General features: G+C 50.0%; 1 protein-coding gene across 1 annotated transcript; it reads left to right on the forward strand.

Moving 5' to 3' along the window:
* Positions 1 to 8,487: 8,487 nt before the first annotated feature.
* On the forward strand, positions 8,488 to 20,299 carry BARX1 (BARX homeobox 1). The gene is made up of 4 exons (XM_081851185.1): positions 8,488 to 8,971; positions 15,495 to 15,783; positions 16,652 to 16,736; positions 19,560 to 20,299. The coding sequence occupies exons 1-4, from the start codon at positions 8,764 to 8,766 to the stop codon at positions 19,722 to 19,724; spliced, it is 747 nt and encodes a 248-aa protein (XP_081707311.1). The 5' UTR covers positions 8,488 to 8,763; the 3' UTR covers positions 19,725 to 20,299.
* Positions 20,300 to 26,403: the final 6,104 nt, after the last annotated feature.

Here is a 26,403-nt window from a genome sequence, read left to right on the forward strand (position 1 = left end):
GCCGGCGTTTGTCCGCAGACAGCTTCCGGGTCATGTGGCTAGTACAAATTGCCTTGAGAGTAGGACAGGAGAATGACGCCTGATGAAAACATGGGTAGGAAATAGTTGAGATCCTAAGCAAGCATGCAGTCGGATGCTACGCACGTTTATACCGAAGTAAGTCTCAGTGCGTCCCAAGAGACTTAGTCTTCACTCTTTATTTTATTTATAACTTAAGTTGTTGTTTTTAAACTCATCTTACCCCATTCCTGCCTCAGTCATTTGCGCTTCTGCCTGGGACCCAGCGAAACTTATTTCTGGGTAGGCATGTACAGGTTTGCGCTATACGACGCTTTCTCCTTTAAAAAATAAAATAAAATCAAAGCGGCTTACGTGGAAGAGGGGCCGATTAAATAATAATAATAATAGTTAATAACGATGCAAAACACAGATTACTTGAACACAGTCAACATTGCCACGCATTGGAACTCTCAATGGAGTTCAATATTCCCTCTGATTTCCAGTAAAAGGTGCCCAAGGCTAGTTTTAAGCATACGGAGTTAGGTCGCCTCGCCCACCTCCTTTTTCCAAGTGCAAAAAGTGTCGCCGAACTCCTCTTACTCCTTTAAAGCTTCCGTTTCTTACACGCTTCCCCCTCCTTTTCACCTCCAGGGTGTCTCTGTGTCTCCCAAAGGGTGGGCAGAAGGTGGATCGGGGCCTACTGATAGATCTCTGGGTGAGTACAGTCGATCGAGGCGGGTTTCTGACTCCCAGTTCAGGACCATAAAACAACTTTCCCAGCTTAAATGAGGCGGCTGGAGTGAATAAAGTTAATGTTTTTGGGGCTGTGAACTCGGTTCAGTTCCGGTCCTGTGGGCGAATTCTTGGAAACAGAGCAGAGAGAAAGGACCTTTATCAGTCTGAGGGCCGCATTTCCTTCTGTGCAGCTTCCGGGGGCCACATGCCCGTGGTGGGCGGGGCCGAAGACGAAAGCAGGAAGAACAAAGAACATTAAATGTCTCTTTTCCTAGTGGAGGTTGGTTTCCACCAGCACTCTCACCGCCTCCTCTGTCCGGCAGCCAGACAAAGGAGAGGCATTCTCAGAGTTCAAACACAATTTTCAAACACGCAAAAACATTCAAGGGAGATGCGAAGGAGATCCAATCAGAGGTATTACCTGTGGGATGGGAGGTGTGTTGTAGGGAGAGGGTCTGAGGGCCGGATAGGGAGCCTTGGAGGGCCACATTTGCCTTGGAGCCTGAGATTCCCAAGGATTTGAATGTGCTTAGAGGGGACCCCCCCCCTTTAATTATATAATGTATGTATTTTTTCCCACCTGGCTCTGATTGGTAAATCTTTGGTTTTTAGTTTTGAAAATACGCACAGAGAGAAGTAGATCTGGCAAGGCTGACACCTGGGCTGCCCCTGGCCCGGAAGACAGCGACAGTTCTTCCTGGCTTCCTTCAGTGCTTTTCCTTGGCACCACCTTGAGGTTGCTCAGTTGGGTAGAGAGCGGTGCTGATAATGCCAAGGTCGCAGGTTCGATCCCTGGGTGGGACAGCTGCATATATTCCTGCATTGCAGAGGATTGGACTAGATGAGATCTGCAGGGTCCCTTCCAATTCTATGATTCTATGAGATGATCTGGCTTGGACTTCTGGCAGCGCAAGAGGCCACTCTCGACCCCGAAGCCGCAAGATAGACGGCTATGGATGCTCGCCTAGAAGTAAGCCGCGCTTTACCCTCTCCCAGAAAAGCCTGCGCATAACGAAACGCCACGGTCAGCTTGTAAAGCTCTTCGGCCCTATTGGCGCCCTTGCCTGTGATTTTATTCCTGATTTACGGCCCTCCATTCCTCTAAGTGTCTCTCCCCGAAGAAAACCTGCCATTTCCCCGGCTGATCTTCAACGAGAACATAGGAAAGTGCCTTAAGCCGAGTAAAATGGTCCATTTAGCTCAGTACTGTCACTGACTGACAGCTGGAGAAGGAGGCAGCAGAAGCCTGGGACTGAACCTGGGACCTTCTGAATGTCAAATGGGTCCTCTGCCGCTGAGCTACAGAGCTGAGGGATCGGCCGACTGCCAAACCAGGATAAATACATAACTGTGGGGAAGTGAAAGACAACAATAGACCTCCATGAGCGCACGAATGTTCTTCGGACAATCTTTCTGTGTTATCAGATTGTGGTTAATTATCCTTATCAGGTGCTCACACAGCCCCTGAGAGTGAATCCTTAGGTTGTCCTCAACAAAAAAAAAGATGCAGTTTTGTAATACTAATACTAATACTAATGATAATGATAATATCATTTATCTCTGTGTGTTTGCATCTCATTTCAGATGAACAACAACAACAAAAAAGGAAGAAAAGAAAAAAGGAAGGGAAGGGAAGGGAAGAAGACTAGAATTTCCTGGGGGTTGACGGCGTTGTTTGCTATTCCCTGTTGATGTGATATTTAGCACTCTCGCTCGAAAGTAAATTTCATGACAACCAATGGCGTTTAACTTCTAAGTCCATTCGTTGATCGTCGGGGTGCTTGGATATTTGATCAGAAGTTCAGGAGGCCATGAAGGGCGATGAGTTAGGAGCAAGTCCAGGTTTAGCGAGGCTTACTTCCCACTGAAGGCGAGACTAAACTTTGACATTCTGACAATCTCGATCCCCAACTCACATTCTCCAGAGTGAGTTACGTTAATTTCAATGAACTTGCCCAGATCAGCAGATCTCAAGGCGAAGCTCAGTTGCACTTCCTAAAGTGTGCAGTTTACGAAGAAGTAAGCGCCAGGGATTTCCGTGGACCCTGTTTCCAAGGGAAATGCGCTTAGGATCGAGTTGCTAGACTGTATATGCATGACAATCTCTCGCCGCTAATGGAAAGTAGACTCGGTTAGGAAACTGAAATCGGTGGATTTCTCCCTTGACTGGTTTCGAGGTTAACCACATAGTACTCGGGCGCTATTCTGCTCTCCCTGCCCACTTTTCTTGCTCAAATCCTGGTCTAGACATTGATGGAGGTACCGGGAGGTGGCGTGGCCACGACTTCCAGAGGAAATCTGTGGCGAATCTGCAGTCGCTTCTACCTAGTCCCCAAAGTTCTCTGGCTGTGGTTTGTGACTCAGGAGGGAGGAAATATCTCCGGGAGTTCCATTTGTAATAAATCTGAGATTCTTTATATCCCGTCCCGCTGTGGATATTCTCGGAAGGTGTTGTTGTTTTATATATATAATGTGCGTAAAGCAAAGCGAAGTTTCTCACCGGCCTATTTTGATTACGAAACGAAACTGGTTCTAAATGGTGCTTCTGCCTGGATTGTTTGAGTTGATGGTTCATTGTATTTACATGTTATGGATTTTAATCCGCGAAGCGCCTAGAGGACGTGGCTAATGTCCAAGATAAACATGAAGTCAGATAAATAGATGGAGATGAAGGATCTGTGAAATAATCTCTCTCTCTCCAAAGCGACTGTGGGTCTCAGTCCTGCCACAGGGAAGCGTCAGTTATGCCTCCCCCTCTCCCAGTTTGGTTCACACACTAGTCGATAGCGGAAGAGTTGCCCCCCCCCCCCAAAAAGTGGAATCTAGAGTAATTCTAATCGCAATTCATGTCTGTATGCACCTTGCTCCAAATATCTGCCCAACCATATTCTGTCTTTCTAGGTATGTGTTACCTTGGTGAACAACGGGCGAGCCGAGGTATCCAGGCCAACAGAACCGAAGTTTGGGGAATGGCACTCGCTTAAATTCCGTCGAACTAAACATGCACCGACTCGGTTGAAACTGATGTCTGTCCTCCTCGCCGGTGAACTCTTGGTGCCAATGGGCACTGCCTCCGCTCATGGTCCGCCCTGTGGGAACAGCGACTTCTTTGCGCTGGGAAAAGCGTTGGGTTCCCTATCCTAAGGCGTTTCCAAGTCAAGAGTGTGTTCCCCTCTGCTGGTGTGGAACAGTTTGAGGCGGACTTGCGTCGGGCCCGCAGACCTTACGACTCCACTGGGAAGCCTCTGAGCCTTCCTTAATTCGGTTTCCTCTCCCCTGTGCTTCCTATCCACGCCGCGTTTGCTTTGTACACCCGCTACATCTCACTGCGTGGGGGTGGGGGGGATGTGCATAATGTTGTCATCTTCCTATTTAAGAAATAGTAGTCGATTCTTTAATTGTATGATTCGAGGGGTCGATTGCGTTTGCGCGTGACACCAAACGACAGTTCGAAAGCAAGGAGCCTCCTTTGTTGTCCGATGAATCGGGCAGGTCCTCCTCGCAGCCGCCTTGGAGGTGCAGGAATCCCGAGAAGCCGATGTTACAGGTGTAGGAATGTATTTAGGCGCTAGGAGAGTATCTATTATTTAGCTATATCCATTCCTACAAAAGGCATATTCGTAGCTCACATCTGACTCCCCAACCCTTCTGAAGTTCAGGGTGAATCCAGACGACCATATATCATCACCAGGTAAAACGGTCGTCTGGATCCACCCCAAATCTTCTCTATGTTGATTGTACTGCTGTGGACTTCTAGACCTGGCTGCCATCCATGACCGCTTTACTCCGAAGTAGTCGCATTCGAGTTATTGGACCAAGCCAGGAAACGCTGCCTTTGGAGCGTGGTAGCTCACGAGTGGCAGTTCCAAGAAGCCATTCCCTTGAGTGCAAAACTGCAGTCTTATGCACTTTCCGGACGTCAAGATCCATTGAACTCCGTGGGACTTACTGCTCAGTAGATATGCATAAGATTGCAGTGTAATGTCTGCAAGCCTAGAGGAGAGTCAGAGGTAAACGGAGTCCCTTCAAATGCGATCTACATATGAGTATAGTAACCGGGGACGAAGCTGTAGTGCCAGAGAGAGGAAATCGTAATTTCTATACCTATATCTATATCCACAATGTTTCCCTATATCCACCACTATTCCCTCTTCTCCATCAGGCCTAACGCCGGTGAGCACACACACACCACCCAAATTATTGAGCGTCATTGTCTTTCATGCTTAAGGCCCCGAAGAGTTATGCCCCTTCCTCTGCCAGCTCCCATCACCCCTAAACATTGGCAGTCCCATCAACCCAGGGGCTGATGGGAAGAGGAGAGCATATCTGGAGACCACATCTGGAAAGCACCGCGTTGGTTACCCTTGATGTAGAGCTGCGTGAGATGAACTAATGTTTTGGCCAAGGCAGCGCATGAACTGATGGCGACGAGGAAGGAAACTGCATCTGATTGCCCTGTCTGTCTGCGGTGTTGCATCTGCGACGGCCCCTTCAGAGGGGAAGGGCCCTGGCTCAGGTCATAGGTTCGATCTCCAGCATCTCCGGGCTAGCAGAGACCGTGGCCAGCCGCTGCCAGACAGTGCAGACAACAGTGGGCTAGATTGACTAAATACATACACCTCCTGGTTGTGTAAACAAAACAAAACCTCTGTAAGAAGGCAGGTCCTTGTGTCCTTGACACCAGGTAAGGAGCACACCTGTATGAACCGGCCCCAGGTCACTCGTAGGGTTGGTTTCCCATAACTTGGATGAGGTAGGAATACAAATCTGGACATCCTTTCTTTCCCAAGTTCAAGGAGAGGCGCCCACGAGCGCCCTTGCCAATCAAACAGAGGACACTGGTTGGACAGCTTGGTGCCATTCAGTACCGATAAGGAAACAGAGACGTATCGGCATTACGTCCTAGTTCATTTTCGCTAGTATTATTATTCTTTATTGACTTTTTAAGTTTCACTACGCACAACAGCCACAAACAAAACTACCCGCCTCCCCCAAAATAGGAAAGGCGGAAAAAACCCAGTAAAGTCCTACTCCACTTGCGAAATAAGGACATGATCCAACCAACATTAAACACTTTTTTGAAGCGTTGCCGGAGAGATTTAGAAGTAAGTCCCACTGACAGGTCAACAGGGCAGTATCCCAAGTAAGTATGGCCGCTTTGAGCACTTGCTGAAATCCCCCTATTAAAATGGCCAGAACTTTAAATCAGCCAGTTGTTGCTGGGCAATGCCTTAAGTATCCTATTTTCTTTTGCAAAGCTATTAGACGTCGTGCTTATTTTGGCGGGACACAGCCGCCTGTTAACCTGGACGCTGTCGAACCGGAGTCATTGGAGTTCAGATATACTGTATATCCGGCCAGCTGCAATTCCCCTGGACGTTCACAAGGTCCAGGGGCTCTCGACGGTTTTCGGTGCCGGCTCCAAATCATGTTGGAAGCCCAAGCCACAGAGGGGGGCACTTCGATTTTCCACGTCTGTATTTAGAAAACGTCTACAGACTCTTGGTAAAGTCTCTTAATCGCTCAGTTGACTAAAGGTCGTTCCAATAAGGCAACAGTAAAGATAGACAGTCAAGTGTTTTATAGATATGAACGTGATATTCTTATTTGGCACGTCTCGTCTAAACGAAGCACTGGCTCATCCTGCTCCGATTACTCGGAGTAAGGCCGAATGAATTCCTTTGGCATTTCTTTCAAGGGCGGATGATTCCGCCATTGCTGCAACTGGAGAGGGGCTTGGTTGGCCTCATCTGCGGAATTTTCCCGGCAAACTCAGGAAACGGTCTTCTACTGAGTCAGATCATTGGTCCATGGAATTCAGTATCGTCTGTACTGACTGGCAGCGGCTCTCCAGGGTTATAGACAGCGACTATTCCCTGCGGTGCTTGGAGATGCTTTTCTACTGAGCTACGGCCTTTGGACGCATTTAATTATGGGGGCCTACTCAGTTTTGCTTTTTTGCGAGACTCGACCGTGCAAACTTCTAGTGCCTACTGAGAAGTCAACCCCGCCCCCTGAGAGAAATGGAACCTTCTCCCGGACAAGGGAGCCCAAGACTGCAGTTTAGCAATTCCTAAGCCCGTCTGCTCCGAGGCAAGTCGTTCTAAGGACTGCAGCTCCACACTGTCTTCACCCGAGTAACGATTTCCAGTGGGTTAGCTGTGTCAGTTTGTTGCTGCTGCAGCAGCGAATGAGCAAAGAGTCACGTAGCATCCTAAGCATTAACCCATTTCCGAGGGCACGAGCAGTCCACTTAATCAGATGCTGCTTTTGCTTCTAGGATAGGCACGCATAAAATTGCACGGGCAGTTACCTAAGCGGCCTATTGCTAAGGAATACAGAAAATGGATTGCTTGCAAGTGAACTTTAATACATTCGGTACATGAGATCTGTATTAAGTTGATCACTCTTCCAGCAGCACTTACTGAGGTCCTATAATTCCTATTTATAGGCCTAAATCATTATGTGTGAGCCCAGCATTTTCGAGAGCCACATATACGCCTTGCTTTGTGTTTCTTTCAGAATCAGAGACTCAGCAAAGGACTCTGGTTGCTATTGTGATTGAAGCTGTCGTTAAAATCTCCTTTATTGGGATGACAATTCTTCTGCAGTGTAATCCTAGCCAGGTGTCTTCAGAAGAGCAAATCCCGCCGAGCTGAATGACCTTTACGCCCAGGCAAATGCGGTATAAGGACGACAGCAGCCTACATATATCGACCCAGATATGGAATCAAGAAGAAACCATTGCAACAAGACCCAAAAGCAAACGCCTTTTGTTGTGTCTGATAATGAGTGGGAATGAGGAAGGGCTGCTTGCTGGCTTCAGGGTTACTGTAGATGCTTTATTTCCTTTATTCCTATACCCTTTGGCCCTCAGGTGGGAACCTGGAAAATGCTTTAGCTCAGTGGTTCTCAAACTTTTCTCTCTGGGCCACACTTTCAGAATGAAAATTTGCTGGCGCCACACCGAATTTTTAATTGAGGAAAAAGACCTTGGGTGGGTGGGAGTGCTTGATTTTAAAAATACATGTCTCTCTATCCATATTCTGCAGTTTTCTTTTTTTTTAAATCTTCCCTCCACATTTGCCAGTCCCTCCTGCCACACCCTTTGAGAACCGATGCCTTAGCTCCATAAAGGCAAAAGCGTTGGACAGGGACCGTCGCCGCCTTGTCCGGCTTTGCTGCACTGCGCAGGCTGCGGTCCTGGATCAAATGCCTGCGAGTAACCATGCTCCCACCCACTGTGAAGATACCACTGCGAGGCAGCCTTGGGTCCAGCGTGCTCCCAGAATGGGGGGGGGGGGTGTTTGTCTCTCTCTCTCTCTTTCTCTCTCTCTCTCTCTCTCTCTCTCACACACACACACACACACACACACAGAGAGAGAGAGAGAGAGAGAGAGAGAGAGAGAGAGAGAGAGAATCGTTTCCACTTCGGGCGGAGTTGGCCCCCAAAGTAGGGCAGATGCACCTTTTTTCGTGGCTGCACAGGGAGGGGGCTGGAGGACGGCTTGGATTTCTCCAGCCGTCCAGCGTGGAGACTAATTTGCTTGCATTGGCGCAGGATCCAGCGCTCCTTCCCAGGTACCCGCCCCTCCTCATCTCGGGCATCTCTCTCTCTCTCCCCTCCCCTCCGCGCTCCAGCCCGCGTCAGCCCTATAATAGGCTGTTGTCTGCAGCGGCGCTGGGGCGGAGAAAGGAGAAGGGGCTCCTCGGAGGAGGCCGCGCCTTCGAGCAAGCGGACGCGGCGCGCTCGGCTGCCTGGCCTCACTCCGCAGGGAGGTCCTCGGCGGCGACTGCGGCCAGACGCGCGGGCGGCCCTCGGGGGAGACCGGCCGCGCCCCGCCTTGCTTCCTTCCGAGGGGGATTCGAAGAAGGGGCTTGGCGCCCCGAGGCCGCCAGGATGGTCTCTGCCTCCGCCAGGCCTGCGCGCGTTCGGGAAGGAGAGGCGTCCGGGGAGAGGTCGCGCTGAGAGTTGCGCAGCGGAGCCGGGCCGAGGAGGGACCAGGCTCCCGGGGGCCGCGCAGAGCGATGCAGCACCCGCTGGAGCTGGGCGCCGCCGCGCACTATTTCCCCGCCGACCCCTTCGTCGACCACCGATCGCACCGCTACCGGAGTTTTATGATCGAGGAGATCCTGACGGACCACCCGGACGCCAAGGGCTCTGCCCCGGCAGGAGAGCTGCTCAAGTTCGGCGTGAAAGCTCTGCTCTCGGCGCGGCCCTACCACAGCCCCCTAGGTAGGTCTGTGGGCAGGTGGGTGAACCGAATCCCGTCCCTCCCCGGATCGAGCTGTTTGTGGGGCGTGGGGAGGGGGGCGGGAGAGCTCGGCTGCCCCCCTGGAGAGGGAAGGTGGGGACTGAAACGGAAATAAATAGACGTGGACCTTCTTTTGTCCGCGCGCAAAGAGCTACTTGGACGCTGCTTTTCTCCCTTTCCCTGCTCAAGGTCATCTCTCCCCGCCTGGAAGCTCCACCGATCTGCTTCTCCTTCCATCTTTGGCCGAGGGGGCGGCGGGTGCCTTGGGGGCAGGGAGGTGGCGCGCGAGGGACAGTGAAACTCTGCTCTCGGGGGAGTTTCAGCACTCCGACCCCCCCCCCCCAGTATGGAGAAGTCGAGGCAAGTCCCACCTCTTTCAAAGGGAGCAGATCTCCGTCGAACATGGCTAAGGCTTCACGGATCAGGGCCTCGGGTAATCTTTGGCTGCGATCCCCAAAGACACGCGCGCCTTTCGTTCCGTGGAAATCTAGGGGACCCGCTCCCCAAAGGGCTGGCACGCCAGAGCTGTAGCTCAAGAAATGGACGGGCCTGTGGCACAGCAAAGTCTTACGTTAGTGGGGATTTTTCCCGAGCAAGACTGCAGTAACACATAACGACTGCCGTCCTTGATACACTAAACTAGGGAGTAATCTCCCGTAAGCTTCGTGGTGCTGATTCGTTTTACTTAATTAACTTTCCCCCAGAAACGGAGATGCAAGTTTGTTGTCTTTGAGAGGGTCAGCGTGTCCCACCACCCATACCCGTAAATAACACAATTCGGAAGATTCCTATTCCGATCCATGTAGATCGGTTTGAATAAGTAAGTTCAGAGTTTTGGCGTGCGCGCGTGTGCTGGGTCCAGGCAAGGCGAAAGGAAACAACCCGATCCACAACCCATTTAATTTGATGCCTTTAGGCAAGCAGTTGTTTCCACTGGCATGGCATCAAAGGAAAGGGAATGGATTTAAGGCTGCAGTCTTGTGTTCCCTGAGCTTTTGGGGCTGTGGGGTGCAGGGGGGAGGACACGCGTTTTGGTTTATGAAGGCCCGTTGAGGTCGGTGACACTTACTTCGGAGTAAACTGGGACGGGATCGGGCCTCTCTTTTACACCCCCGCCCCCTCCCTTGTGTCCAGATGAATCTACCGCTGGTAGAGATAGCAGAGCCGGTGTTATGCGTGGGTCTTGCAATAAAAAGATCCCAAGATCCTGCGGAATGGCATGAAGGGAAAGAGTCGAGGCTTGCACCGCGAGAGCCGCGGCCTGGACGTAAGGGGCGAAGGGGAAAGGTATTGAACTCTAGTTGCTCCGAAGTAACTCCCTTGTGGTCTAGGACCTCTTCCTCCCGGGTAACCGGCGGAGGGAGCCAGTTTGGGCGCTGGGTGGGTGCTCCGCTTCGCTTCAAGCCCGATTGGACCAACCCCAAGCTTTCGATGAAGGACGGCTCAGTCGTCAACCTCCAGAGCACCAAAAACTGGGAAGGATTCTTCCAAAAATGGGGTCGTCGCGTGGCACCGCACTGCTCCCTAAGAGAGCGAGCCTGAACCCCCTACAATGCAAGTGGGGAGTGAAAAGGAATTTCTTGCGAGGGAGAGCCGTTTCAGGCCCACCCCAACCCCCCACCCCGCTCTCCTCAGCAGCATTAGATCAACCGTCCATGTTTCTACGAGTGGTATTGCTTTGTTTTGTTTTGTTTTCAAAGTAACCGTATCCAAATGCGTAAAATGTTTCCTTTGCGTGCCATTCCGTCTTGTAGAGCGGGCCTTTGGACCTTGCAGTCTTGCTCTCGCCTTCCGGTATCTCTTTGCTGTGCCCCCAAACTTGAAATGGCGCCTCCATGACAAACGTGTGTGTGATATTTCTCTGTAGGAGAAGATCCCTTTTCATCCGAGGACGGGTTTTCTTGCCCCTGGTTCCCCACCCGGGCCTTCTAGAACCAAACTTACTCTCCTTTTGCAATCTGCTTGGAAACCAGGTGGGGCTAGACGCGTAAACCTTACAGTTTATTGGCGGAGCTCTGTGTGCGAGAGAGAGGCCTGCACAGACCAGGCTCTCAAGCCGGAAGGATTCCGAGAGAGTCTTTCCCTTCCCTCTTCAGTGCAAAACGGTTCCCTTTTCGGACTCCAGCGCTGAACAAATTTGCATCCCTCCCCGAGCGCTGAGCTGACGCGGGACCAAGCCCATCGATTTCAAAGGCCTTTCATGGGGCCTCTTTTGCTTTTTTATAAAATCCTGAATTGACATGCAATAGCAGAGCGATCGGTGGGAAAATGTATAATATATCTTATCTGTATTTCCCATGACTTCAGGGAAGGGGAAGGGATAGGCCACAAAATGTTAACGAGGATCCGAGGGCGCACAAAAAGCAGATTAACAGCATAACCCTCTGCACATTTACAGAGTACATCAGCCCAGCGGGGCTTATATGCAAAGGATCATAGCCTTATAAATCCAGCTATTTTCTCTTAGCCGGGTAGTGCTTCGCACGAGGCCTACGATTAAGACAAGCATAACACGATCGCCAACGGGTCTTCAAAACAGAGTCAGGAGACAGCAACGGAATTGCCAAAAAGAAAAGTTTACATAAGTGTTCTGCGCGCTGAATTCACACGCCCTCCCCTTTGCTATTTGAATATGTCTATCTTCAAACACTGGCCTCAGAAATTATCATTTAGGTCTCATTTTATGTCAGGAGTGGAATTCGGATCCGATACAGCTCCCCCGGCCATCAGAGGGTCATCTGCGGTTGGAGTTTTTTTGCCTAGGGGTAGCTCTTTCTCCGACTCTGTAGGAGCAAATTGTCCCACCGTTAGAGAAAGCAGCCCAGGATGGGCTTTCTAAAACAAAACCAAGAGACCCCTCCCTGTGGGACATGCTGGCCCGGTAAACGGTGCGCATTTGAGCCCACGTCGGCTGTTTATTTTGGGGCCTCTTCCGCGGGGACTAGATCCTTGTAAACGCTGCGTGCAAACGCCTAACAAGCCAGTGATGGAAGCCGGCGCGTTTCGATCTGCTCGTCCTCCCTGCGGGGTGATCCGATTGCCTCCAAGGCCCTTCGACCTACTGAAGTACCAACAAAGGCGGCGGAATGGGTTCGGTTTGCCAAGCAGAAAGCCGCTGCGCCTCGATTTAAGCCGAAGTAGGGTGGGTCCGAGAGTCCCTTTTGGAGAGAAACGTCGGGGATGTTCCAAAAGAGAGACGCGAGGATTCTCTCGCTTCCGCGCCAGGACTCGGAGCGTGCGCTACGGATTTGCCCTTTAGAGTGAAGCGCCACACTCTTGACACCTTTCAGGATCGAAGGCTGAAGAAAATAGGAGCGCGGAGAGGGGCCCGTGGGTCCAAGAGAGCTGCTCACATGGCACTCATTGGGGAGCCTCTTTCTACTCTACCAAGGAAAGAAATCTGAAATTATAAACGATTTGCGTCTTAGTCTATTTTTAACTGATCCCCCCCGTAGCCTGTATGCATTGGCTCTCGAGCGCTGCCAGCACCTTTGCCCTCCCCGCCCCAAAGTATGCGGAGTGCGGATGAATTTGTAACTCTCAGGCGGATGCAAATGTACCGCCGCCTTTAGAGTTTGCTCAGCAAGATGAAAAAGTACCCCAAAAATGACCTCCTTCCTGGATGGAGCGAATAAAAATTCCTCCACGGTTTTGCGAGGAAATCACTGAAGGCGGCAGGTCTCTTCTGCATGCTTGATAGGGAAGGTAGTTTCATTGAACTCAGTGGGGGCTGCTTTTGAGTAAACGTGCATAGGAAGGTACTGTACAGATATAGATGGATGCGGTGAGTGGAACACTGCATGCCATTACTTTTAATGGGTGAAGATTTAAGCATATGTTGAATTCTCTCCACTCAGTGCTTAATTATGTTTGGATCCTGTCCCTGGTTTGGTTTAGTTTGGGTGGTTTTTTTTGGAGGGGGGGGGTGTAAGCTATGATGTTTTTGCATTAAACAATGGTTGTCTCAAATCTAGGAAAAGTTGTTTACATCTTTTCATTATTCTATTTTCACTTTTTCATTATGGAGGAAAATGCTGGCATTGTCTTAGAAGCTTGATTGACACGCCCTTTAATGTATTTGCATGCAAATTAATGTGTATGTTATGTACAGCTCAGTCCTACACATGTCTACTCAGACGTAAGTTCCATTGACTTCAGTAGCATTTACTCCTAGATAAGTGTGTTTTGAGAATCTAGCTTTAATCTAAATATCGGGTTACATTTCCATTGCCTTGAGAATCGGCCTATGAAAGTGGAATAAATTTAGATTCCATTTTAAATCCTATTCATAAGCTGCTAGACAAAAGACTTTCCAAAATCAGAGAAGTAGGCTATATATCAATCTCTATTTATTACCTGTTTTATGGGAAATACTGAGTTACTGCTTCACTAAATAGATTTCCACAAACATGGAAATAGTTTTTGAGCAACAGTATATACAGACTGCATGTAGTGTCTTGAATTCTTTTAAGAAAAGGTTTTCACCCGTTTGCTAGACACATTGCTTGAAAGTAAATTTCGGTAAAATGGAAAGGACTTGTTTTGTCTAATATTGTGCTTCCAATGTTATTTATTTATTTATTTAAAAAAAAACTATTCCTGATGCTCATATGATTCGAAAATACTGTAAATATTTTAGCAGCAGCAATTTTTCCTTTCTTTCCAAACGATAGAATATGTTCTACTGCTCTTCAGGGAAAACTAAATATAAAATATGATCACCGGGAGCAGAATGCTAGATACACAAGCTGCTGAATAAAACGGCAACATTTTCAAAGAAGTCAATTTCTGCCGCTGTCTTAAAGCTTTACAGTGGTAGTGCCATCCTAAAAACATGCAAACAAGCGCAACTTGCGAGTAAGTCCCATAATCGAAGTATTACCAGATAGGACGTTACCTAAATTCGACTGACGTCATCGACGTCTATTTACAGCACAGGAAGCGCCTAATTCACTTTCGTCATAATCAATAGAAGTTTCGATTTAATTTGTTTACGATTGAAATGGCAAAACCACTGAAGTCACTAGGGCGCTAGTTTCCTTGGAAATGGCTTTCGGATAAATACAGCAGCTGAGGATCGAAAGTTAAACCAGTTTAGTTATGGAAAATTGGCAAGATGGCTGATGGGTCTTACAGAAAAGGAATCCTTCCCTGTCGATCTCTCCTGCTCTCACCCTCCACCTCCACTTTCGATACCCAATCGCTTTGGATCTAGACGCACTTTAAGAGGCGCTCTCATTACTCGGCTCTCCTTCCCAGCGCCCTCCAGTAAACCTCCGAGTGGCTGGATTGGGCTGCGGGAGTATCGCTAGCCAGTGCGCGAGAAATCGTGCAACCTGCCCCTATTCACCTTTAAGCCAGAATCAGACACGCTTAGACTTAATCCTAAATTAGCCTGGAAGGAAAAGATCGCGCTGCACGATTTTCCGCGCTCCTGCAGTCTAATCCCAACCTTGTTTACTCGGAAGTAATGCAGTAAATGCGTCTTAACTGCCAAGTAAATACATTCATTATTATAAACCCCAGCTGCTCCTATTTCCACCCACTGCCTCTTCCTGGCTGGCACTCGGACACCTCCTAGCTAAGAGACTCCCCGTTTCACATCCAGCTTCGTCCTGCCAGATTGAGTTGAAGGGAGAGCAGGAGGAGGAGGAGCGCAACCGTAGACCTCAAGGTTCTGGTCCCGCTCCTCCCCGAGGCTTCCTCGGTGATCTGGAGGCAGTCACTCTAATATTCTAGCTCACCTGGGTGGGGAGATGAAATGCGGGACCTACCTGCCACGCAGGTCACCCAGAGCTCCCTTGGGAAAAGTTGACATGCAAATAAAGGAAATACATATATAGATCAAGCGATTCGAGATCTCAGCGGTTCTTAGCTTCTTTACCACCTTAGAGGCCTGTCTTAGGACTCTATTAATAATCAGCCAGCCACATGATGGGAGTTGTAACCTAGCACGGTCTTAGAAGGCCACTGTCTGCCCCAGCGCAATCCCTGCAGTAAAGATCTTTGTGGAGAGCAGATTTATAGTGATCCAAGTGGTATGCCCGAATACCAGTTTCTGGGCGTCCCAAGCGGGGCGAGTGCTGCTGCTGTACTCAGGTCCTGCTCGTGGTTAAGGCGACTCTGGGTACAGGATGCTAGCTGCACTTTCTAGGCCTTGGGCCTGATCCGGCAGGGCTCTTCCTGTGACAATACCTCTGTGTGTCATCGCGCCACGGGAAGCCATAATTCATCTGCTCCCCTTTAAAGCGCCACAAGGCTTCTTTTGTCTGTGGGTAAGGAAAAATCCCCTGAAGAGTGGCCGGAGAGTACCGAGCCTATGAATCTGCCAGGGGCGACAGCAAGCTTTCTTCCCCGGGATCTTTGTCCTGACGCTTTCCTGCTTCCAAACGCTGCTATCTCAGAAGTGGGGGGCGGGCAAGGGTGCTAGAGCTTGGCTGGCCGTCGAGAATTCTCTCCCCCCACCCGGCTGTTGACTCTCAATCTCTCTCTCTTTGTTTTCAGCGGTGCTGAAGGCTGAGCAGGCGGCGGTTTTCAAGTTCCCGCTGGCGCCTCTGGGCTGCTCAGGCCTGAGCTCGGCGCTGCTAGCGGCGGGCTCCGGGCTCCAGGGCGGCTCGGGGCCTCCTCACCTGCCCCTTGAGCTGCACCTCCGCGGGAAGTTGGAGCCGGGGACTCCGGAGGCGGGAGGCAAAGCCAAGAAAGGCCGTCGGAGCCGCACCGTCTTCACCGAGCTGCAGCTGATGGGCCTGGAGAAGCGCTTCGAGAAGCAGAAATACCTCTCCACGCCCGACAGGTGGGCCCTCGCCCAGGGAGGTGGGGGGGGGAACGGGAGCCCTGGGAGTGGGAGTAAGAGGCAGCCCCCCCCCCCGGACGGGGCGTACAGCCGGACAGCACACGGTGGTGGGGATCGTTGTGGGGTGGGTGAGGGGAATCCTATCGGCTTGCCTTCCTGCCAAAAGAGAGAGTGAGAGCGCACGTCGAGAAAGCCAGCCCGGGAAATCTTCCCCGGGGACTCTTACAGGTGTCAGGATCAGTTCCCCCCAGTCCCCACCAGAGCTCAAAGTCCGCAAAGGTAATGGGGCAGGCCCTCCGCGAACGACCCCACCTGGGCAAGCCTCCGACCCCCGCTGAACCCTTCTTCCCCACAATGGGGATGGGGGTCCAAACCCGGAATGAGTCCATTCTTCCTTTGGCCGCCGTTTCTCCAGCAGGACAGCACCGAGGGTGGTTTCCCACATCACTGCAAGATTTAATTGCGTGCGCAGGAGGATACTGAGGCCCCCAGCTTGCAAATATGGCTCATTTTGGGTTTGCTTATTGGTGATCCACCAGACATTCCAGTGTCCAATACTAGACCTTTCTTTCTGAAAAGAACAACATAACTACTCATTCATGGAGCTCCCTGGACGGACCTGATAAATTGCTTATTTATTTCTTTTCATTAGCGAGCCAACCTCTCGGGGTCGTCATATTTGCTCACTTTATATACGAAAATGCTGCGCTCCCAGAACTAGAGGTCCTGACCCTATTAAAGAGGGTGGATGGTGGGCGTAGAGGGGAAGGGATGGTGAGTGGATAGCGGCGCAGTTTGCGCGCAAGGGAAGGAGGATCTGGAGATGGAGATCTCGAGCCACGTGCGCCCTCTCTTCTCTTCCCTGTAGGATAGATTTGGCGGAATCCCTGGGCCTGAGTCAACTACAGGTGAAAACTTGGTACCAAAATAGGCGAATGAAATGGAAGAAAATAGTAAGTGTGCTTTCTGGAAGTTCAATAATTTAAATCGGTGTGTCCCCCCCCCTTCACCCCATGTACTTAGTTAGGCAACCGCTGAAAAACACACTGTCCCAGCCAAATGGCTTTTCTTGACCTCCTAGAAAAGGGAGAAAAAAGGCGCCAGGAATATAATGGCAGAGGTTTGTTTTCTCTCCTCCTGCCTGTCTCCAAGTACCGGTGTGACCTGGACACATCCACCCCAGCCGCAAAGGAAAGAAAATGCTAGTCAATTGCAACCCTTTCCTCTGTAGGAAAAGTAATACGCCCCCCCCCCAACCCACAGATTTCCTAAGGCTGCGGACAGAAAGGGCTCCTTCCAAGGGTGGAGAACCTCGATCCACCAGACGTTTTAGACCACAACTCCTATCAGTTCCAGGCAGCATGGCTAATGATCAGGAATGATGCGAGTTGTAGTCCAACTCGGACTGCAGTATACAGCGCCCGGAACAAGCACTACGGAAAGCGATAGGGCCCATCTCATTGGACTGTGGCACGGTCAAAGATTGTACCTTTGCCATTGCTCCAACCCGACTCAAACCTTCAGGGCTTCCCCGGGCAAAACGTACTCTTGGCAGGGAAGAGCCAGTCGACCCCACTTCCTCGGTCCCAAGATGTATAAGAAGGACTCAGGATTCAAAGCTGATCCTCCTCACTGCGCCCCCCCCCCCCCATTGCTGGCAGAAAGCCTGACACTGGTGATCTGTGGGATTGATAGACCCATGGATTACTCGTGGATTTCAATGTGGCGTTTTTTTTATATATATATAATTTTTTTAATTAGTTTTTCAACACAAATCAAAAACAACGCAACATAGACACATAAACAAACAAAAACATATAAACATGTATAATTTCATAACCTTTTTTCCATAAACCTTACTTCTCGGACTTCCCCTTCCCTCCCCTTCTCTGCATCCCTGTTTTAAAATTTCTTCAACAACCCTTCAGGCCAATTAACAAATCACTTATTTTCTTTTTAACTTTCTTCTCATAATTAATCAATCAATCAATTACAGCTGTAATTCTATATTTTCCTTTCCTTTGACATTTTAGCACTCATCAATATTGCTCAATGTGGCGTTCTAACGGGATGGTAATCGGTGCAGCTTTGTCCACACCGATGCCTTCAACCTGCTGTTATCCCAGAACAAGACCTTGCCTGGGATATTCAAGGGACGGAGAGGCTGTCCTGTTCCTCACGTGGAACTTGAACGAGATGATGTCAGATTGAATTTGGGCTGTTTAAAACCAGTCTCTCCTACTCTGATCCTGACCGCAACTTTAAAGTCCAGATAGATAGTTGATCGATCTTACTTACACCCCGATTCTCACAACAGGAATGTGGGAAACAAACTCATTGAACTAAGTGGGGCCTGACACACATTCACGGTGATTTATTATTAGTCTTATTCCATCGGTGTGCGCGGAGCACTACAAAGGAACATTAGACAACTTGGGGAGACACTCAGAGGAAAGGAAAAGCTGGAGAGGCAAGTGTAAAGGATTAATAATAATAATAATCATTAATTGTGTTTGTATACTGCCCTTCCTACTGAAAGAGCGCAGGGCAATGCGCAGCGTTTTAGAAAAACCTCACCTTTAAATCGAATCAGTCAATTAAATAAATATTAATCCCACTCTTTCCTCCCAAAGGAACCCAAAGTAGTCAAAACACCCGGACAGTGCAGAACTTAAACCATAGTATGGAAAAGCAGCACGAAACTAACATGGCTGATATGCGCAAACACAGTTAGTACTGGCAGTGCACATTGTAATTGCATTTGCGCGCAGTAGTTATGAAGAAAGCGGCAGCCTTGTACGCCTTCCAGGGCTCATAAGACTCCAACTCCCATCAGCCCCCGTCAGCATGGCCAATGGCCAGGAATGATGGGAATTGTAGTCCAGCGACCTCTGGGAGGCCACAGGTCCTCCATCCCGGAAATTCTACTGGGAAGAAATCCTGTGGGTCCTGTACAGGATTGCAGTGCGGTTGTCTTTTACGGAGTGAGCGTCTCTTCCTTGTCGTGGCCTCAAGCATCCGTCAGACATCATCTGGCAAAAACAGGGGGGCGTTTTGCAGCGTCCTTTAGGCGGAAATCCTGTGCTTGTTCACCCAGGGCTTATTTTAGAGCAGGCATACCTAAGAATGTGATGCGGAGGGCCACAGGTTAGGCACCCCTGATTTAAACTCCTGGAGAAGCTCCAATTGTAAGCAGAAGTACTCCTATAAAACAAACCAGCACGGATCTTTCCTGGTTAGGAACTGGTGCTCTGAGTGAGTGCACAGATCCAGCAGCCAAGGCGATCCTCTCTGTTAGCCTCGCTCCTCTGCAGCAGGAGAGTGACCCTTACTTGCTGCCTGAAGATGGCCAGCGGTTTCGGACAAGACTGGTGCTTCTTTAACAGCTGCGCAAGGTAGAAACCCAACAGGTGAGGCGATCTTCTGCGTGGAGAACAACTTGCTGGAGAAAGGCTCGCCCGCTGGATTTCTGCCTGCCAGGATTCTGTCAAAAGCACAGGATTTCTGCAGGAAAAAACCAACCCAGACAGTCCTAGTTGACCCACTGGATCGCGCAAGCCAGGTGGAGGGTCAGGGTCGGTGTTAAAATCCTGGGGAACCGATGCTTATTAGAAATCATGAGCTTTTTTTTTTTACTTTGAATTTCCCTTTTTTAAAAAAAATTAAAAGGACGGGTTCCTTATAAGCCTGTAATTCCCCGCCCCCCAGCTGATTAAATTCTCTGGGCCTTCTTGGTTTCTTCTCCCGATTTCCCCCCTTTTTTTTCTTTTTTGCAGGTTCTGCAAGGCGGAGGGCTCGAATCTCCCACGAAACCCAAAGGCCGCCCGAAGAAAAACTCCATTCCTACCAGCGAGCAGCTGACCGAGCAAGAGCGAGCGAAGGAAGCAGAGAAACAAGCGGAAAGCCTGGGCTCCCCCTGCCAAGTCAGCCAAGAGGAATAACGGCGCGCCGCAGGCTGAGGCCTCTCGACGGGAGTGCCTTGCAACACAGAGACTTACGGTACTGCAAAGGCGGCCGCGGCCGAAGCGCCTTGCTTCTCCATTGAGTGGCCTACGAGGCTGGATCCGCGACGCCTTCGAAATCCTCCCTCTCGCATCTGCGCGCGCCCTGTTGGAACCTCCAGCCATTACGGCTTGAACTGCAGGCTTGTGCGCCTTGCCAATCGACTAGTCCTCGCTGAGGCGCTCGCTTGCGCGTACGTGGTTTCTTTAAAAACCAAGTGGATTGCCTGATGCGTAAAGAGGAGTAGGCGCACAAAACAGACGAGGGGCGCGCTACTGACTTTGTTTTTCAGAAGCTGCAGAGTGGAAGAAGATGGGTGGCAAAATGGTTAGTGGACTATTATTCTCAGTTGAATCCGTTGTATTTACTGCGCGTTTGAGCTGCCCCCGCCTCCGTCCCTGTTGTGCACACGTAAGGAAAACGTCGCCTTCGCGCTGGGTGGGCGTTGGGTGAGAAGGATTTGGGCAGAAGGGGGGCTCTTTTTCTTCTTTCGCTGTCTCAGACACGGGGTGGGGTGGGGTTGGGGTCCCGCAAATTATTCGACAGACAGACGCCTTTTACAATCGGTTTTCATTAACATGAAGATATTGATTTTATTTCAATAAAGTATTTTATGGACGACTGGCCTGAGCAATGTCATGCGTTCATTTCCTCAGAACCGTCGAGGCCAGGAATGGGAAACCTAGGCGCCTCCCCGCCCCCCCCATAGGAGTCAATGGGGCTTCACCCCCCATAAAATATTTGAGGGGTCCTCCGCCAAGTTGATGGACATTTCAATTCAAGTGGTGTGCGTGACCACATGTGATTGATTATGCGGGGCGGGGCTTACCTGGGCCCCCAAATATTTAATTCTAGTTGGCCCATGGGTATGACCAGAATTTTTGGTTGGGGGGCAGGCTTTTGTTAAGGGGGGGCAGAACATAATTTGATGGAATGATTGATTGATTGGAAGCAGCTGCCCCCTGCCCCCCTTGGCTACACCCATGCCCCTACCGCCCCCCCCACCAGATGTTGCGCAACTTAAATTTCCCAGCAGCCCCAGAAAGCGTGGGAGTTGGATTCCAGCAACAATGGGGCTAGCCCAATAGGAGGATTCCGGAGAGTCAATGGACAACTCACGTTCCCCCGAGAGTAATCCTCTCCCTGTTCAATGGGACTAACTCCCAGGGACCTGTGCAAAGGCAGATTTCCTGGGAGCAACTCTCAGGCCACTAATTCGAGGCAATCAGCTGCAGGAAAGACAGTCAAATTCTTAACAGTGTTCGTAGATCACTGATTTTCGTAGATTTTCGCAAGAATACAAACCTCCCATTGTTAATACTGTAACGTTAATTGCCACTCTCTGCTTTCTGCATTTCCTTTCGCTTAGATCTCAGGATTTACGATCAGGACCCCACACTTCATGCATCTGGTCCAGGAAAGTTTACGCCGCAATAAATGCGTTAGTCCTTAAGGTGCCACGTGGCTCTTCGTTGCTCTCTTGCGGCAAGACAGACTAGTGGGGCTGCCCTCTTCGCATGAGTTAGTGCTCCTCTTTTTCCTTCCTTGTCAGCGCAGCTTCCCAGCTAGAAAGGCTCGGTGCGTAGTTTTTGACCTTCTGTGGTATCAAGCGAAGCGTAAGCTTGACTAAATGTAAAGAGCCAAGATCCCTTATAAAGCGAAGCATTTTCTTGGTCTTTTCCTTCAAGGCAACAGTATGCAAACCTTTAAGGCACACAGATGTCTCCATCCGCTTGCCGCAGGCTTCTGTGATACCCTGAAGCTGGCATACTTTGACACCAAGAAACGAGAGAGCCCAGTCAAAGCCATCATTTAATGGCTGACACTTTGGGCTATGGTCTTAAGTAGGCTTGTCTGAAGCATGCTCTGTGAACTTCTGTGCACAGAAATCTGTGGACCAAATCTTGCAGAACTTCTCAAGTGAGCGCAAATTAAGCACCCGCTGGACACTCGCGGGTTGAACTCTGCGGTACTGCCATGTGCTGAACTTTGGCTAAAATTTGATCTTGCACTGCTACTCATTATTTAAAGGTGCTTAATGCTCTCTGTGTTATTCCTGCATTGCAGGGGGTTGGACTAAATGATCCTTTCTTGGGGTCCCTTCCGACTCTACGATTCTATGATTTTATGTTACCTTGTCCTAGTTTTGACTGGGGCTACGTGGAGCTTATTGCCCCAGGAAATGTGGTGCGTGTAGGATCACCGGGCCAGCGTGACAACTGCTGCCCCTGCTTAAAGAATTCTCCGCTCTAGCTTGCACACACTTTAAGCTCTGTAGGACTGTCACCTCAGAGCTTCTCCCAAAGCAGTCTACGCAGGTTTAGATACTGACGTAGGTTTCGAGTTGCCCGCCAGCTATGTGGCGCTACGAGCTGCTCCGGCTGTCGGATCCAGCGGAGGATGGAGGCCGGGTGCCCAATCCGAGCCGCGTTTTCCAACAGCAGCCAGCTGCCTTAGGACTGGAGGCTGGCTGGCAGGGCGTGTATGGAGTTGCAGGATGAGCCGCTTTCCCCGTCGCTTGTTCCCACCTGCTGGAAGCCGAGCTCTGTGGAGAGGGGCTCTAATCCAGTTCTGAAGTACATCGGGACTTCTCGCAGCTAAAGGCGGGCGGCGGGCGGGGGAAACAGAGGCTGCGATCCTTAAAAAAACCTCTGAGAGTGAGCCCAGTTATCCGTGTACAGGATCGGGCTGCTCAGAGCTGTACTACTTTTAGTGCCCGTTTTTAATTCTACTTGTAAACAATATTTCCTCCAAGGAGTGCCTCCTCCCCTCAGGTTATCCTTAGGACCACCCTGTGAGGTAGGCTAGCCCGAAAGAATGGCCCAGTGAGTTTTATGGTTGAGGAGGGATTTGAATCTGGATCTTTCCTATCTCTGATCTAACCACTCCGCTGCTTCTCCCTAACAGCCTGAACCCAAAGCTCAGATGCCAGCCGCCGCCATCTCAATAGGGCGCTGCCAACCGAGCGCATGTGGGATTCAGCCTGGCCTGCAGTTAAATCTTGTCAGCCAAATGAAACTGGGTGGCGGTGGCCACCCTGCACATACGTGTTTATTCGGAAGCCGGTCGGTGTTTGGCGAGGCTTATTCCCAAGGAAGCGTGCCTAGTAGGATTGAGACTGGTCGGCGCTGCGCTGCCCGGCCCTGTCATTGGGCAGAGGGAAGGAGCGGCCTTAGGTGAACTGCAGAAAAATGCTGGAGGGCGGAGCGGTGTGCCTCGCAACCTGCCTGCCCTGCTTCTCCTCGAGCTGGCCTCCTGCCCCACAGGAAGATTTCAGTGCCAGTGTGGGGTGGGCGCGGATGGGGGAGGGTGGTATTGCCCTTCGCCTCAGCATTCATGGTAAGTGTGTCGGAAAAGACTTGTTCATAGGAGCCTAGCCTTCAGGCACACCCGGAAGGAGAAGCACTTCAGGCACAAGAGCGACTTAAAGCCAGGACTTTTGATCGGAGTGGTCGGTGGAGATATAAAAGTAATTAAGACCCGCCCCGCCTCACTACTGCTGCAGCCCCACCCGCCATCAATGCTCTGTTCATCTCCTGACTTCAGCCTTGACTCCTGAAGTCCCTGGTTATAAATTAAAAGTACAGGTGTCTAGGACTGCGGCAGTCGCTCCTGGCCCTCGTATTCGTGTCTATTCGGGAGTTCCCATTGGGATCACTCACAGCCTGACGATGCCTTTCCCTCTGCAATTTTATGATTCGTGTATTTAGTATATTTATATCCCGCCTTTCTCCCTAGTTGGGATTCAAGGCGGCTTACAACATTTAAAAACGTCGTTGTAAAATACAGAATGAGAAAAACAAACTCGTTAAGAACAATAAGACCACCGGAAGACATTTAAAACCAGCTGCCAAAATAGTTTGCCCCGACAGCACTAAGTTCCGCAGAGTTTAATGGGACTTACTACTAGGGAAGTGTGCATAGGATTAGTGCTCCTCTTTTAGGTGACTTTTACATAGGCGAGGCTTCCCGTGCTGAATGGGAAACCGCAATTCCGTGACTCTACAGCCCGATTCCTCCAGCATATTTTACTCGGAAGTCCCATTTAGTTCAGCGGAAAGGGCGCTTCGGAAGATTAAGCTCTTCCAGAGAAATAAATACTTCTAAAATCAGCACATCTGGATTTTAATTAAAACTAGTGCCCCAATCCAGCGCATATTTTTGGGGAAACTAAATGCTGCCAGCAGCTGATTACAGCAGGAAGATTCCGCCGCTTTAAAATGTGATGGAATCCCAGCTGAATGCGAGGACTTTCTTTGGTTTGAATGGGGCCACCAGCCTTGATTCGTGGCCCTTGGAAGGAGAAGGTGAAAAACCAGGGCCGGCTCCCGTCATGTCAGACAGCATCGTCTTCTGAGGAGAGTGGGTGATGGCTTTCAAAAAAGATGCCAACCTGATCAGAACAGGTGAAAGCAGTGGTGGAGCTCAGGTTGGATCTCGCGGATTTCGTAAAGAATAAAAATCGAACAGCGGCAGTAATATAACAGCTTTCTTGGAACCAACGGAAAATTAGGGAGCAGTGTTTTCGAGTTTCACAGATCTCTTCGTCAAAACTGGACATTGAACCACCACCCAAAAACCAAAAGCAGCTGATGGTGGAGAAGAAGAAGATAAAGGTGAAGAGCCCGGTGAGGCCTTGCCTGTAATATGTTAGGTCCTACAATGTGATCCGGGAAGTGTCTTGCGGGTTCATTAAGTTAGTTTGTGCCCAGCGCAAAAAGGGGTCCAAGTCCCTCCGTTCTATGCGATTGATCTGTCTTTTTAGCATTGCGCAGCGAGGCACCGAGCAGAGTTTAACAGAAACGTTAAAAATCTGGGATAGAGTCAGCAGAAGTCCAAGGGAGTGCTAGTCATAACTAGCGCAGCGGTGGCTATCTTTTTCTTTTAAGAGAGAGAGGGAGACGCGTCTGTTGATCTGCGGAGATCAAGTAAGAAGAGAGGTTGTTATCTCCCTCATTCCGCTTCTCCGAGGGATCATCCGACAGAAGGGAAGGGGGCGATGTGCGCCTCGCCACTATGCTCGCTTAAAAACAAAAATATTGTAGCCGCCACCGCCCAAATCGGTGGACTTTGTTGGGGCGGGGAGTCTGGTGGGCTGAATCAGGGGTTGGCCACAGCTGACCCGCTGTTTGGAGATTTTTTTTTCTTCTTAGGCAAAGACCTCACGTTAGATGGTGGAAAGCAAATCTTCCAGTTTTGGGGTCCCCATGTGGGTGGCTCTGTTCTCCAGAGGAATGGAGACAAAAGTGCAGTGTTGGTCCTTGGACGGCTGTGTGTAAAACCCGAAGAGTAACATAAGCAGTAATACCTTGCTTGTGATCCAAAGTACTTACTTGCAGTTCACAAGTGCTAGTGTGACAGAACTCTTCCTCATTTTTGTCCAGCCTAAGGAAGAATTCTGTGAAACGGGAAACTTTTGAAATTAAGCCAGGCCTTGGCAAAGCACTGAGATGCCGCTGACGCTTATTTTGTTGTGAATGGACCAAGAGATTGCTTCTGCTTTTGGGTCTTGAGACAGGGCTGCTGAAAAAGTCTGTGGGGGAAGGAGAAAGAATCTCCCCGGAGTTCTTCGGAGTGTCCAGGCCTTTAATTGTGAGGGTGTCCACTCAAGGTTCGTACTTCGCGCGGATTAGGGAGCCCTAACACTTTAACCTGCCTATCATACTCAGCTGTATTTGGGAGGAGGAGGAACCTAACTAGCCTTCGCTTTGGGAAGGACACGTCTTCCCTGTTGAAAAAGGAATAAAAATAACGTGACCTGTTGTGCGCGGGCACGCAGTCTTTCCCTGAGGGATGGGACTTCAGGCGGAGAGGCTGGGCGAGTGCGCAGTGGCGGGTCGTTCCACAGGCGACTTCTTTCCAAGCATTTTCTCCTGGCCACTCCATTCAAAACAACCCCTTATGTGCTCAGGACTTATTCCTGCGCTGCAAAGACTGCCACTCCTCGAATCCACTATATCTCGGCCGTTTGCTCATCTCCAAATCCATTTCAACGATTTAGTGCCTCTTTTTCACCTGGAGCAGAAAAAAAGTGTTTCAAGTCGCAGTCCTAGATAGAAGGAGCGGATTTCAGGGAAGTCAAGGAGCGCTTCTTTCGGATTGCGCTGGGGGTGTCTTTGGAGAGAGGCGCCCCACAGTCATGGAGTTGGAGTGAGCTCCTCTAAGCATTTCCTCGATTGTTCAAACCACTTTGGGGGAAAAGCGCCAGTGAGCCGCACATTTTTTTTCAAGGCTATTTCAACGAACTCTTCCATGAACTCAGTGGAATATTTGCACCAGCTGTTGACAGATTCGGGCTGCAGGTCTATTAGGTATATTTTGGCACCCGGACTGAAACCCGTTTACTGGAAGTCTGGTTGGCTTCCACTGAAATTCACTGCGGCTGCGCGTTGGTAGGCAGCAATTTTTTTTAACTGTCTCAAATCACCTTCCACACCAGGGTCGTGGCTGAAGTATAAAGCTAAGTCCCTACTCTGCCTGGAAGTTCTTTTTTAATGGTGAAATTCTTTCCCAACCCATGAACTTCCCTTTTCACACGTGCCATCCAAGAAACCAGGTCGGCTCGGTGCCTGGACTTGAGTTTTGCTTTCGGATGAGCTGGAAAAGTAATGAAAAAGG

The sequence above is a fragment of the Podarcis erhardii genome (assembly GCF_964252035.2).
Source record: "Podarcis erhardii genome assembly, chromosome: 2".
NCBI lineage: Eukaryota > Metazoa > Chordata > Lepidosauria > Squamata > Lacertidae > Podarcis > Podarcis erhardii.